A 14130-nucleotide genomic window follows, 5' to 3' on the forward strand; every position below is an offset into this window, starting at 1 on the left:
AGGAGGTTTCCAATTCAGAAGGTAAGCCTGAACATACAGTTTTGAGACTGACTCAAAGTCACAAATCTCCAACAGTGGTAACAGTGAACATTTACTGAAACTCACTGCATGTACAGTGGTCAGTTGCATTACATTTGTTGTCTTGTTTAATGATGCTGAGTCTCATTTCACAGATGAGGTAACAGATTTAGTGAAGTTAAAGAACTCTCCCAATTTCAAGTATCTAATAAGTGGTGGTGCTGGAATTTAAACCAGGTGGTGCTCTTAGTCCCAGAATAGACATATAGCACATGCAATCACACCTACAATATGTTTCTCTCCATAAGTTCTCAAGAAGACAAAAAGTGCCTTCTCTCTACCATACTCATTCCCAACACGGCAAACTAACCTTGCCGTGATTTACATTCCCCCGCCCCACCCCCCCTTTTTAAAAGATTTTATGACAGACAGAGAGAGAGAGAGATAGAGAGAGAGAGAGAGGGGCAGAGACACAGGCAAAAGAAGCAGGCAGAAGGAGAAGCAGGCTCCATGCAGGGAGCCCGACATGGAACTTGATCCCTGGTCTCCAGGACCATGCCCCGGGCTGGAGGCAGCGCTACACGTCTGAGACACCCAACTGCCCTACTTTTCCCTTTCTAAGATTATCCTCTTTGTTGGTCTGAATGTGATTTGGTGTATCCTTTGTCAAGAGAAGTTCACACTGTGTCACTCTGTGTTCCACAATCTCCTGGGGGCCTGCTGGTATATAGTATATACAAATACACTTCAAGGTCTTCATAAAACTGCTGATAGGGACATTTGGAGAATTGTATCAATTTTTACCATCTGAACTCATAATCCAAGAATATAATTTGACCTATATTAAAGTTAAACCCATCAAAACTATACATGTTAGAACAGTGTTGCACTATAAGAGGATTTCCTATTCCTTTCATTTTCTCATCAAATCAGACTACAAAACCTTACTACATACAAAGGCTAATGGCATCGCATACGTATTTTTCCAGTTTAGTGCTGTTAATACTCTATGTTCTGGAGATTTTAATAGAGATTTCTATTGTTAAAAGCAATTAAAAATTCAGTTAGTCACACAAGCCACATTTCAAGTGACCAATTGCCACATATGGCTAGTCGCTATCATATTTGATAGTGCAGACAAAGAATACTTCCATCATGACAGAAATTTCTATTGGACAGCACTGATCTAGATATTAGTCTTTAAAATTTTTAATTCTTAAAAATCTTAAGCAGAAACTGACAGTGTTAAGATTATTGAGCATCTTTTCTGGATAAGCTAGTCATTATATCCTCTGAATATCATAATAGCAATTTTATTGTTGTGGTAGGGTTATATGACATTTAGGGTTCATGTCCCTATAAAAATGTAGTTGTAGTCACTTGAATTAACAAGTTGGTTTTTTAAAACTTGCCCTGTTAAAAAATGCAAACCTAACAGTCAAATTAGAGGAAGCTAGAAAGTATAGAAAGGTTATAAGCTGACAGAGGAGAGAAAAAGGCAGACATACAAACAACATATACCCCAAGTAATAGAACATGTGCAGCCAAGTAATCACAGCAGTATAGACTTAAGCATAAGTTCTAAGCATTTCAGAAAGTGAGAAAGACAGAATAAAGCGAGGCTAATAAATATTAAAGAACTTCTGCATCTGTAAACCAGGGCACATGCCATTTGTTTCACACAAAATAACTGTATTGTAAACTATGGAGGTAGAGAAAAGACAGGAAAGGAACTATGTTAGAAAAAAAAAAAGCATGAATAGGTGGGGCATCTGGTTGGCTGGATCAGAAGTGTATGTAACTCTTGATCCTGGGGTTCTGAATTCAGGCCCCACACTGGGTGTAGAGATTATTTAAACAAAGAAAAACTTAAAAATAAAAGAAAAAATATAAGCACAAGAAACTCTTAAAGTATATGATAGAGGAATAAGGAAAGGCTGAATCAACATATTTATCTGAGTTTACTAATAATGATCTGTGTAATTATAAAAAATATTTTGAAATGTTGAATTACCTACTAAGAACTATTAAAATGTATTAATGTATTTTACAAAGAATATTCCAGGACTATACTAATAATCAGAAGGATGCACTATGAAACAAATTCTCTTGTAAGCCCATCCATACACCAAGTTCTGATTAGCAAATTATGTCTGCTGGCAGAGGACCTACTGTTCCAGACAAAAACTTAAGTATTTGATTTGGAAGCAAAGTAACTGACCTCTTCCTTTAATAAGCCATTCCCTTTATCATAAAACAAAGTCAAAATTAAGACTTAAAAAAATTTTAACATTATTTAAATGAGGTAATAATTAAAATGGATTTAACTTTGAACTATTTTCCAGGACTTCATTAAACATTTTGCAATGCATTTTAATATTTATTTATAAAACATAATTTGAAACCATTTCTACAATATTATCTAGTGCCAAATTCTTATTAAAAAGTTGGACTATACTGCCTCCTAGTGGATAGTGAGTATGCCTGAATAACAAATTTAAATTTTAAAAATATTTATCAAATAATAAAACTACAATGTTATAGCACTTATGGTATATATCATCAGCAGCCCATATAACTCTTTAATACCATTATATGCAATTCATATAAATAGTTAAAATAGGATATTTTATTTGACCTGTAATAGTCTAATGTTTTGAAACAGAACATTAAATATTTCTTAAGCAATCTCTGAGCATATTTTTGTAAAATACCTATAAATGATTAAGAGGTAAAAATAAATAGTAAAGTATGGAACTTCCAAATGTTATATCAGGGCTTACTAGAATAAAATATGTCCCTCTCCCTCACCTCTAAGAAAATTTTAGGCAGTATTGTACCAAATAAATGATTGTATGCTGACAACAGATTTTATTTTTATTCACCACTGTAGCAAAATAAAAAAGAATGTCTTCAGAGCATAACACTTTGTTTACTTATGAATGTATTTAGGTAAAAAGCTAAATAGTTCTAATGGGGAAAATATTCCCTATTCTATGAGTATAGTTCAAAGACTGGGTTATAAAAAATTAAGGAAGGAAAAATAAAGTTGTGAAATGGCAACAGGAGATTTTGTTTTTATCAATATTGAAAGCCAATATTTAGATTAGAAACTTCTGGTACATAACTCAAATGATAAAGAAATAAATATTCCATGTTTTAAAAAATATTTTCTGGGGTGCCTGGGTGGCTCTGTTGTTGGCTGAGCATCTGCCTTCATCTGGGGTCATGATCCCAGGGTCCTGGGATTGAGCTCCACATGGGGCTCCCTGTTCAGTGGGGAGTCTGCTTCTCCCTCTCCTTCTGACCCTCCTCCCTACTTGTGCTCTCTCTCTCTCTTTCACAAATAAAATCTTAAGGAAAAAAAAATATGTATACATACATACATATTTTCTAAAGTATGGAAGCAATTGGAGGCCAGAAGTAGGAGAAAGTAGTACAAAAAAAGTCCTAAGGTTGGCATTTGCCCAGAGGGCAACAGCTTAGTGCAGGGCTTGAATTTCAAAGGACTAGCCTTTTTTGGTCAGGAAGTTGGACTTCCTCATTAACCTAGATTTTCAATAGAAAAGCAATATCCAAGGTATAGGGTGGAGAAATAAAAAAACAAAAATCTTCCTGAGAGGAAACAGAACTATGAGCCTGACTGCACAAGGCCTTAATGCCCCCAAATCACCCTTTTTAAAAATGGGGATCAAAACCAGAAGTCTAGAGTATATAATGAGGTCTTAGGTTGGTATAGTCGTATCCACCTGACAGAAGCAAGCCAATCTTTTTTTTAAAAAAGATTTATTTATTTTAGAGAAGGGGGGAGGCGAGGCAAAGGGAGAGGGAGAGAAAATCTCAAGCAGACTCCCTGATGAGTGGGGGAGGGCTTAATCTCATGACCTGGAGTACATGACCTGAACCTAAAACCAAGAGTCAGACATTTAATCAACTAGGCCACCCAGGCACTCTCTCCTTTTTTTAAAGTGAGTTTCAAGTTTATTACCCTTTTTAAAAAAGCTTTTGTTTATTTATTTGAGAGCACGTGCGAGAGAGAGAGAGAGAGAGAGAGAGAGAAAGAGAGTGAGCACTGGGAGGGAGAGAATCTCCAGCAGACTTCTGCTGAGCAGAGCCTGACATGGGGCTCCATCTTACCACCCTGAGATCATGACATGAACAGAAATCAAGAGTCAGGAACTTAACTAAGCCACCCAAGTGCCCCCACTAAGCAAATTTTTATGGAGAAATCCACTTTGAAAGATACAAGTCTCAAAGAGTTCTCAGTGATGAAGTTTCAAGGTATGTAAGCTTATCGAGTATCCCGGGCAGAAACAATATATTGCAGATCCACAAAGACCATAAATACTAGAATCAGATATAAACACTAGGAATTACGTTTACTACACTTAAAAAAATAAGAAAGAACCAAAATATGACAAAGAAACTTAAAACTATCAAAACTGATCAGCAAACTTGAAAAAAAGACAAATAGTAAATCTTCAAGAAAAAATATAATAATGCAAATTAGGAACTCAAAAAAAGTATTGATCAGATGAGACACAGGAAAAAAGAGAACTAAAATATAGACATAAAGAAATTATTGACAAGCAGCACAGACAGGGAGACCTAAAATATGAAAGAGAGCTAATGAATCATGCACAATGAAATGAGATAATCTACTGTAAATATAATCAGATTTCCAAAGGGAAAGAACAGATAGAGAATAAAGGGAGTCAATAATATGTAAGAACTGACAAATTTTCAGAACTAAAGATACCAGTCCTCAAGCAAAATAAATAACAAGACTTGAAACAGGAAAGCCAATGCCAAAGGAAAGATCTCAAAAGTATCCAAAAAGAAGACAAAATACTTCAAAGAAACAGAATGTATTATCAACAGCAGTAACAGAAGCTAAAATCTGTTTGACCAATAGCTTCAAACAAGTGAGAGAAAAATGGTTATCCCAGAATTGTAAATACTACATAAGCAAAACTACCTTTCATAAAAGAAGGCAAAAATAAAGACAGTTCCAGACAAAAATAAAAAGTTTACTATTAAGAGAATGTTATGATAGGAATGTCAAAAGAAATATTTTAAGAAGGAAATAATCCTAAAGGAAGGCTGTTATGTGAAAGGATTTAGAAGCAAAGAGAATCATAAAAAAAAATCAGTAACTGTTAAAAAACAATAACAAGAAGGTTGAATTGGAAGGGGTTTTAAAAATTGCTGAATAGAAAAAGAATCCTGTGATATAGAGTAGGTGTTAAAAATCTTTTAAGGACCTTGATTTGATCTGGAGGAAAGTGAAGGCATTGATTAATCTTAGATTTCTAATAAATAAACTCAACCAATCCAAAAGAAGGCAAGAAAGAGAGGAAAAAATAAAGTAAAATCTAGTTCAATTTAAATTTAAAGTAAAATGATGGATAAGGCAAACATGACCAAAAGAAGGCTGATACAGATTATTAGTATAAAAAAAGTACAGCTTGAGTTAAAAAGCATTATTGGAGCAAAGGGCTAGTACATACCCTGATTAATTCTTAGGAAGACTACAATTCCACACTTAAATTCATCTAACACTAACTCTTCAAACATACAAAGCAAAAACTGATAGGATTACAGAAAAAAAATACACAGTTGATAGTGTAACATAACTCTTTCAGGTAATCAATAAATCATTTTTTATAAAGTTTTTTTTTTAAGATTTTATTTCTTTATTCATGAGAGACACAGAAACAGAGAGAGAGGCAGAGACACAGGCAGAGGGAGAAGCAGGCTCCATGCAGGCAGCCTGATGTGGGACTCGATCCCAGGGACTCCAGGATCACGCCCCGGGCCAAAGGCAGGCACCAAACCGCTGAGCCACCCAGGGATCCTCTTTTATAAAGATTTTATTTATTTATTCATGAGAGACACAGAGAGGCAGAGACACAGGCAGAGGGAGGAAAAGCGGGCTCCATGCAAGGAGCCCGATGTGGGACTCGATCCTAGGAATCCAGGATCAGGCCCTGAGCGAAAGGCAGACGCTCAACCACTGAGCCACCCAGGCATCCTGGTAATCAAATCAAATGAACAAAAGTAAGACTTCATTTGATTGGAACAACATACTTTGCATATTTGATATGATGGATATATAAACAGGCACAGATATAAACACTGCTCTCTCTCCAAGATGTTTTCAGCAAACATCAGCAGGTACCAAGTAATTAAAAAGAAATGCAATAAAACTGTTTGGCTAACATGCAAAACAATAAATAGTAATTGGAAAATATAAAGATTGAATAATAATGAATTAATACTTATCAAAACTTGTGACACAGTTAAAGCACAGAATTTACAGCCTGTATGTTAGCAACATTAGATGAGAGGCAAGACTGGGAAAACAGTTTCTGAACTAGTCTTTCTACAGATGATAAATAATAAAAAATACAATAAACTTACTGCTACTGGATCCTTCTGGTGAAGTTGAGCAGCTGTTACTTGTTTAAATCCACCTGGGTAGCTGTGAAAAGAAGCGAAGATATTAAAACTGGGAGTAGGCTATGATATTCTTGACTATCATTTTATAAAATGAAAACTATTTTTTATTATAAAATTATTCTTGTCTTGGGAAACTATGCTGTTCGTTAGTGTCTTAAAAATTAAGTAGTAGTCTATGCTATTTGAAATGCTGTTCTAAGTGGTCAACTATCATTATATTGTAAAAGTTCCACATCTGGAAAATTCTTGGCATAACTATCCTTCTATGGAATTTAAAGTTTTCATTCATTCATTCCGGGGGAGTTTACCATGCTTGAATTAAGAAAGAAAAAGCAGTGAGCCAATATGCTTCACATTTCCTGCCAAGTCAAAATGTCTGTATAACTTAGGAGTCATGTTTGGGGAAAATAGCGGTAGGCCACTTTTCTGAAGTTGAGTTCATACTCTGAATAGGGAATGATTCTGTTTCATGTTATCAGTTGGTAAAAGACCACAAAGAGTTATATGCTGGTCCTAAGTAATAAAATATTTCATTGCATTCATACCAAAAAGATATATGAAATGGATAAATAGAGATTAAAAATAACATATATACACATATATACGTGTGTATGTATATATATATTTGGGATGGCATTGGTGGCAGCTTAATAACTTGGATGCCCCAAATCCCAGTCTAGAATCTAGGTTTGCTAGTGGCTGCCAGTATAATATTAGGTAACTTGTTTAACATTTTTATATGAGCTTATTCACATAAGAAAATGATAATATCTGCTCCATCTACCTCTCAAGATTTTTACAAGAGTCAAATGAGAAAATGTTTGTGACAGTGCTTAAGAAATTTAAAACAAGGGCCCCTGGGTAGCTCAGTGGTTGAGCTTCTGCCTTTGGCTCAGGGCGTGATCCTGGGTTCCTGGAATCGAGTTCCGCATTAGGCCCCCCACAGGGAGCCTGCTTCTCCCTCTGCCTATGTCTCTCCCTCTCTCTCTGTATCTCTCATGAACAAATAAATAAAATCTTAAAAAAAGATATTTAAAACAAAAACAATCTACAGATGTAAGGTTTCATTAGGCTGAGTAGATAAATAAAGCCTAAATGATTTCTGGTAAAGGGGAAAAGAAAATATAAACTCAGCGTACTCTGTGAGAGAGTTAAAGATTACTTAAATGTGATTCCTTTTATAAGTTTCTTTCGACAAGACTTGAAAACATTTGAAGGAACCACATTTCAGGAATACAATTTAAGAAGGCAGATTTAGAAATTGGCTGAGAAAGAAGGATAATTTTCAATATGATATTCTTATACTTGTTTCAAGGAATTTCAATTTCAGAAAAAGAAATACCTGTCTAGACTTCAATTCCTGGATTCCTTTCTCCATGGAAAAAAGTACTTTATACCTTCTATGCTAAAGATCACCTTTCTGTTTTTAACACTGGGATGCCAAATTCTAAAGCATAATACCATTTAAATTTTATTTCAAGAGAATCTGGAGATAGAACATAAAATTCTCAGTAGACAAATACTTGAATAATGTGATAAATACTCAGTTGATTTTTACTGGTGAAAAAGTAACTATACTTCTTCCTCCAGGGATAGCCTGAATGGAAGAGAAGAAACTTTGTTTTAAATGTTAGTCAAATCTTCTCAATTCAAATCAAATTCAGTAAATACTTACTGAATGCCTTTTGTGCTGGGTGCTGAGGATATATGGGTAAATATAATAGTATCCTGTCCACAGGAGAAATGACTAAGTGAATTCTACTGAGGCATCTAACAGTAGGCTGTATTTCCAACTCATACCAATACATTTTAGATGACTGAACAATTAGAGTTCAAAGTTCAAGATGCACACATACACATCTCACCTGACCTCTAAAATCATGAGAAGTGAATGTCTATGAAATATTTTAAGAAAAGATTTTCTGAGACTGGAAAACAGAAGAAATTACATGGGAAAAGAAGGCAGCTCGGGTGGCTCAGAGGTTTAACACCTGCCTTCAGCCCAGGTCGTGATCCTGGGGTCCTGGGATCAAGTCCCACATCAGGCTCCCTGGAGGGGAGCTTGCTTCTCCCTGTGCCTATGTCTCTGCCTCTCTCTCCATGTCTCTCATGAATATATAAATAAAATCTTTTTAAAAAATTTAATAAGATTCTGCTACTTTGATGGGCATCTATTGCTTACATTTGCATTATAAGGTATCAAAGCTTTCCTTAGCACTTTCTCTGAACATTTTATCTATTAAGAATATTAATCCACTATTACATACATTAATCCACTATTATATAATACTATTACATATTCTTATACAAGAATATAATCCACTATTACTTACATACATACATTAATCCACTATTACATACTTTTACAGATTTTCTTAATGATGTCCTTTGTTGTATGGCTATTTTACTTTTATATAATTAAAACTCTTTTCCTGTGTCATGGTGAATTCAGTGTACTACCCAGTGATATGGCCTCTAAGGATGGAGGATTCCCATTATACTAGGAAACCATAAGAACATAGCCAGGGAAGTATATTTAGTGAGAAAGACACTGAAGAGAACTTACTGTATCTAGAGTGACCAAGATATAAAGGCGATGGTCAAAGAGAAACCATATAGAGAACTTTTAAGGCACTATAGATGTTTAGCCTAGGGGAAAGACAAATTAATGGGCTCTTTATTGATCCCTGTCTCAAAATTATATGAAGGATGTCCTGTGGAAGAGATATGATTATTTTACACTGTCAAAAAAGGAGAAGTAAGACCAGTATAAAAGCTAGAGAAAAACAGGTTATGATTCAATAGCATAAAGATCTTTCTAGGGCGCCTGAGTGGCTTAGTAAGTTAGGCGTCTGCCTTCAGCTTAGTTCACAATCTCAGTCATAGGATCAAGCCCTACGTTGGACTCCCTGTTCAGCAGGGAGCCTGTTTCCCCCTCTCCCTCTGCTTCTCCCCCTGCTTATGCTCGCCCTGTCAAATAAATAAATAAAATCTTTATGTAAAAAAAAAAAAAGATCTTTCTAAAATATAAGCCATTTCAAAGGTGGAATGAATGGGCTGTCTGTCCTACAAGCCATGAGATGTGTTATTCAACACAGACAGAGAGGCCTGGATCTTGAAAGGTATGTTGTGGGATTTTAGGTATCTTCCAAATTTGGGTTTCCTTAAACATCTCATGTATTTTCAGATATTTAAGATGGTACAGGAAACAGCACTAACATGAGTGATCGGAAAGAGAAAGAAAAAAGTTATACTGACTAAACGATGATAATCTAAACTAGAGAGGTTATGTGAAAAGCTTCTAGGAAAAGCAAATACTGTCAGTAAAAATCGATATTTGGTATAATTCTGTGGGGTTTGATTGAGTAAATTATGTATGTAACATGTGCAAAATTAGTATTAAATGCTATTTTTTGAAACAGCTTTTTTTTTTTTTTTAAAGATTTTATTTATTTATTTATTCATGAGAGACAGAGAGAGAGAGAGAGCAAGAGGCAGAGACACAGGCAGAGGGAGAAGCAGGCTCCACGCAGGGAGCCTGATGTGGGACTCAATCCCAGGATTCCAGGATCACGGCCTGGGCCGAAAGCAGGTGCCCAACCGCTGAGCCACCCAGGGATCCCCTTGAAACAGCTTTTTAAGTAAGATCTATTTTTTTTTTTTTTAAAGGGATGGGCTTGTTAGTTTACTTATCTATTTACTTTTTTTAAAAAAGTAATTTCTACACCCAATGTGGAGCTCAAATTCACAGCCCTGAGATGAAAAGTCATATGCTCTTCCAACTGAGCCAGCCAGGTGCCTCTAATAAGACCAATAGTATATTTAAAGTAATATACTTCCTATCTTCCTTGACAATGGCATTATCTATTTTTTTATTTGAGCATAGTTGACACGATGTTACATTACAGATCTACAACTTAGTGGTTCAACAATTCTGTATGTTATGTTATCCTCACCACAAGTGTTGCTACCATCTGTCACCATAAATTTTTTTTTAATTTTATTTATTTATTTATGATATTCACACAGAGAGAGAGAGAGAGAGAGGCAGAGACATAGGCAGAGGGAGAAGCAGGCTCCATGCACTGGGAGCCCGACGTGGGATTCGATCCCGGGTCTCCAGGATCGCGCCCTGGGCCAAAGGCAGGCGCTAAACCGCTGCGCCACCCAGGGATCCCCCATCTGTCACCATACAATGCTATTATAATACCATTGACTATACTCCCTATGCTGTGTCTTTTAACCCTGTGACTTACTCATTCCATAATTGGAACCCTGTACCTCTCATTCCGCTTCACCCATTTTGCCCATCCTTTTTCCTGTCATCCCCCTCTGGCAACCACCAATTTGTTCTCTGTATTTATAGCTCTAATTCTGTTTATTCATTTGTTTTTTAGAGTCTACATGAGTGAAATATGGTATTTGTCTTTCTGTGTCTGAGTCATTTCACTTAACATTATACAAGCTAGGTACATCTATGTTGTTGCAAATAGCAAGACTGAATCCTTTTTTGTGGCTAATATTCCAGTGCATGTGCACAGGTGTACATTATTATCCATTCATCTATCAATGACACATGGGTTGCTTTTTTATCTTACCTATTATAAATAATGCTGCAATAAACATAGGGGTGCATATATCTTTACAAATTTGTGTTTTCGTTTTCTTTGAGTAAATAACTAGTAGTGGAACTACTTACTGGATCATATGGTAGTTCTATTTTTAATTTTTTGAGGAACTTCCACAATGTTTTCCACAGTGGCTGCACCAGTTTACATTCCTACCAACAGTGCATTAAGGTTCCTTTTTCTCAACATTCTCACCAACACTTATTATTTATTGTCTTTTTTATTCTGTCCATGCTGATGGGTGTAAGACGGTATCGCATTGTGGTTTTGATTTGCATTTCTCTGATAGCTAGTAATGTTCAGCATCTTTTCATATGTCTGTTGGGCAATGGCTTTATCTTACCCAGTATGTGAGGAGTATACTTTTTGTTCCCATTTATTTCCAGAAAATGCAATATGTCTTGTGTTCATTATGACAACATGATCCCCACAGTCACCTAGATTTAAAAAGAACAAAAGAAGATTTTATATAAAAGTCATGACTTTAAGATAAAGTGGTCTTGGTTATTTATAAAGCTTTTCAAAGCCTAAACAACACTTTAAAAAATATAAAGCAAGTCATGGTGCAACACCAAAATCCTTCAACAAGATTTTGCTGTTCTGTTCCTCCTTTATATAACACCTAAGTATAGAAAGAGTTGGCCAGACATTTGGAAAATCTTAACACTGGAAGGTAAAAGAAAATATAATAAAGATGCCAATAATAACAATACATCTTTGAAAGGCAAGCTATCGTTATTCCTATTGTCTTTTCCCATTAATAATCACACTTTGCTAAAATGTTTATATTAACATGCCTTTAAATCTAATATAAACTTCCCCTTAAAATAGAAGACAAAATGAAAAAAATACAAATATAGATGTAAAAAGGCATATCTCACCAATAGGCAAATTGAAAACAAATGTAAAACATCACAACTGATTATTCTTCTCAAATTCAGAGAACAATAGAGTACTATGATCTTATGCTTAACTACTAAACCCAAGGCTTTTTCCAACCACATTTAACTAACTACATTTAACCTACCACTCTCAACTATAACATGCATATTTGATAAAATAGATTATCTAAAAATTAAAATATATTAGGTTAATTTTCCAGTGAAAAGTACCCCTAAATTTGGCTGATTATCTAAAAAACAAAAAAACCTAAAACCCTAAAAAGTCAACATGTGGTTTTCACAGGAGAAAAAAAAAATCACATCACAAAATCAAATAATGAGAAACATTTTTTAAATGCCTATTTTAGGGGATCCCTGGGTGGCTCAGCGGTTTAGCGCCTGCCTTTGGCCCGGGGCACGATCCTGGAGTCCCAGGATCGAGTCCCACGTCGGGCTCCCGGCATGGAGCCTGCTTCTCCCTCCTCCTGTGTCTCTGCCTCTCTCTCTCTTTCTATGTCTATCATAAATAAATAAATAAGCCTTTAAAAAAAATAAAAAATAAATGCCTATTTTACTACTAGGGACACTTAAAAAAGATCCTAAAAGCTTATTTTAAGTGAAAAAATAAGTATAAACAAATACCATATATGACGACTAACGATTATAAGATTCTATGAAGCACTTTGAATTTGAGTGATAGCATTTTCAGAGAGAAGTACATTGTCTATGTGGAATAAGGGTAATGGAAAGAGGATGAAGCAGGTAAGTTTTCTTTACCACAGTGAGAGGGAATCTAGAAATGTAAAGGAGAGAATTAGGAAGCTTGGTGTTCACTGGATGAAAAGATAGTTTGATTATATTTGAAAAATTGACTAAAGTTCCTAAATGTGACCCATGGTGGGCTACTAAGGCAATGGGGTAAATGAACCAGAAAAATAGAGAGGGTGAGAAGAGATCCACGGCATTTCAGAGAATGCTGAAGTTACCTTAATTTTCAACCAGACATTTACAGTTGAAGCAGCTAAGGCCTGCTGAGACTAAGTGATCTGCCAAAGCTCACATGCCATGTTATTTAGCATCCTGTTCAGGCTTTTTGCATGATACTTATGTGAAGGAAAATGGAATCATTATGCTAACTTTACACAAAAGCTGAATTTATTTTTAAAATGTCTCCTAAGCTTTAAATATGCAAAAATCACCTTGAGCTACTCCAAAGCTATACTCTTTAGAGATCAAAAAGGACCTTTCAAAGGACATTAGAAAGAATACCACAGATAGGATGAAAATCATGTTCTTTCATCTCTAAGGTATGAACATCTAATCTGGGAAGGAAATACATAAGAATATGCAAAAGAGACGCTAACATAAATAACTCTAATGCAATGTACTAGGTGTAAATCATAAATTAATAAACAATTCTAAATGAAAAAAAAAACACACATACACACAGGAATGTATACACAGATACTCCAATCTTTTAAAACATTTTTTTCAAGGGTTTTTTTTTTTTTTTTTTTTACTTGAAAGAGAGAGAGAACAGAAAGAGAGGGAGAAGCAGGGAGCCCAAGGATCCCAGGACCCTGGGATGACCTGAGAACAAAGCAGATGCTTAACAGACTGAGCTGCTCAGGTAGCCCCCTCCAATTTTTTCTTTGTTCCTTTCACTAGAAATACTCTCCTGATTTATCTCCAGTTACTAAATTTTATTCATAAAATTTAAGTTCCTAGGAGTTACCAATCACATTAAGTATCAAAAAAATTCCTGATGTTCACTTCACTTTAATGTAAATAGGGCTTGTTCTATTATGTCTGGCTCCCATTCAATTTCTTTCTTAAATTTCATGGGAGATACTTTTAGTTCTTATCTTAGAAATCAGAACATTCAACTCTCGGAGCTACTCAGATTCCATACAAGGGAAGATTCAGATGGAGGTATCTTAAGTTTGGTAGGAGTCTCTTTCAAAATTGCTTTATACTCCTTTTCCATTGATCAACTAATTAATCCACTCACTATTTACTACTTAATAATGCCAGGTACTGTTCTTGATGCTGGAATTACAGCAATGAATTGCAACTAAAATCTTAAACTCTAGTGGAATGAGCTAGACAATAAACAAATAAGCAAATATACAATATGCTGG

The 14130-nt window shown here is 35.2% G+C and overlaps 1 protein-coding gene across 3 annotated transcripts in view; it reads right to left on the reverse strand.

Annotated features, from left to right (window-relative positions):
* Window positions 1–14130, reverse strand: part of MRPL13 (mitochondrial ribosomal protein L13) — a 47479-nt gene that overhangs the window by 21889 nt on the left and 11460 nt on the right. For all 3 annotated transcript variants that reach the window (XM_038555423.1, XM_038555421.1, XM_038555422.1), the window contains exons 3-4: window positions 11452–11545; window positions 6442–6502 (exon numbers count right to left, since the gene is read on the reverse strand). In XM_038555423.1, coding sequence (XP_038411351.1) covers window positions 6442–6502; window positions 11452–11545 — 155 coding nt within the window. The remainder of the gene's footprint in view (window positions 1–6441; window positions 6503–11451; window positions 11546–14130) is intronic.

This window comes from Canis lupus, chromosome 13, assembly GCF_011100685.1.
Source record: "Canis lupus familiaris isolate Mischka breed German Shepherd chromosome 13, alternate assembly UU_Cfam_GSD_1.0, whole genome shotgun sequence".
In the NCBI taxonomy this organism is placed as follows: Eukaryota; Metazoa; Chordata; class Mammalia; order Carnivora; family Canidae; genus Canis; species Canis lupus.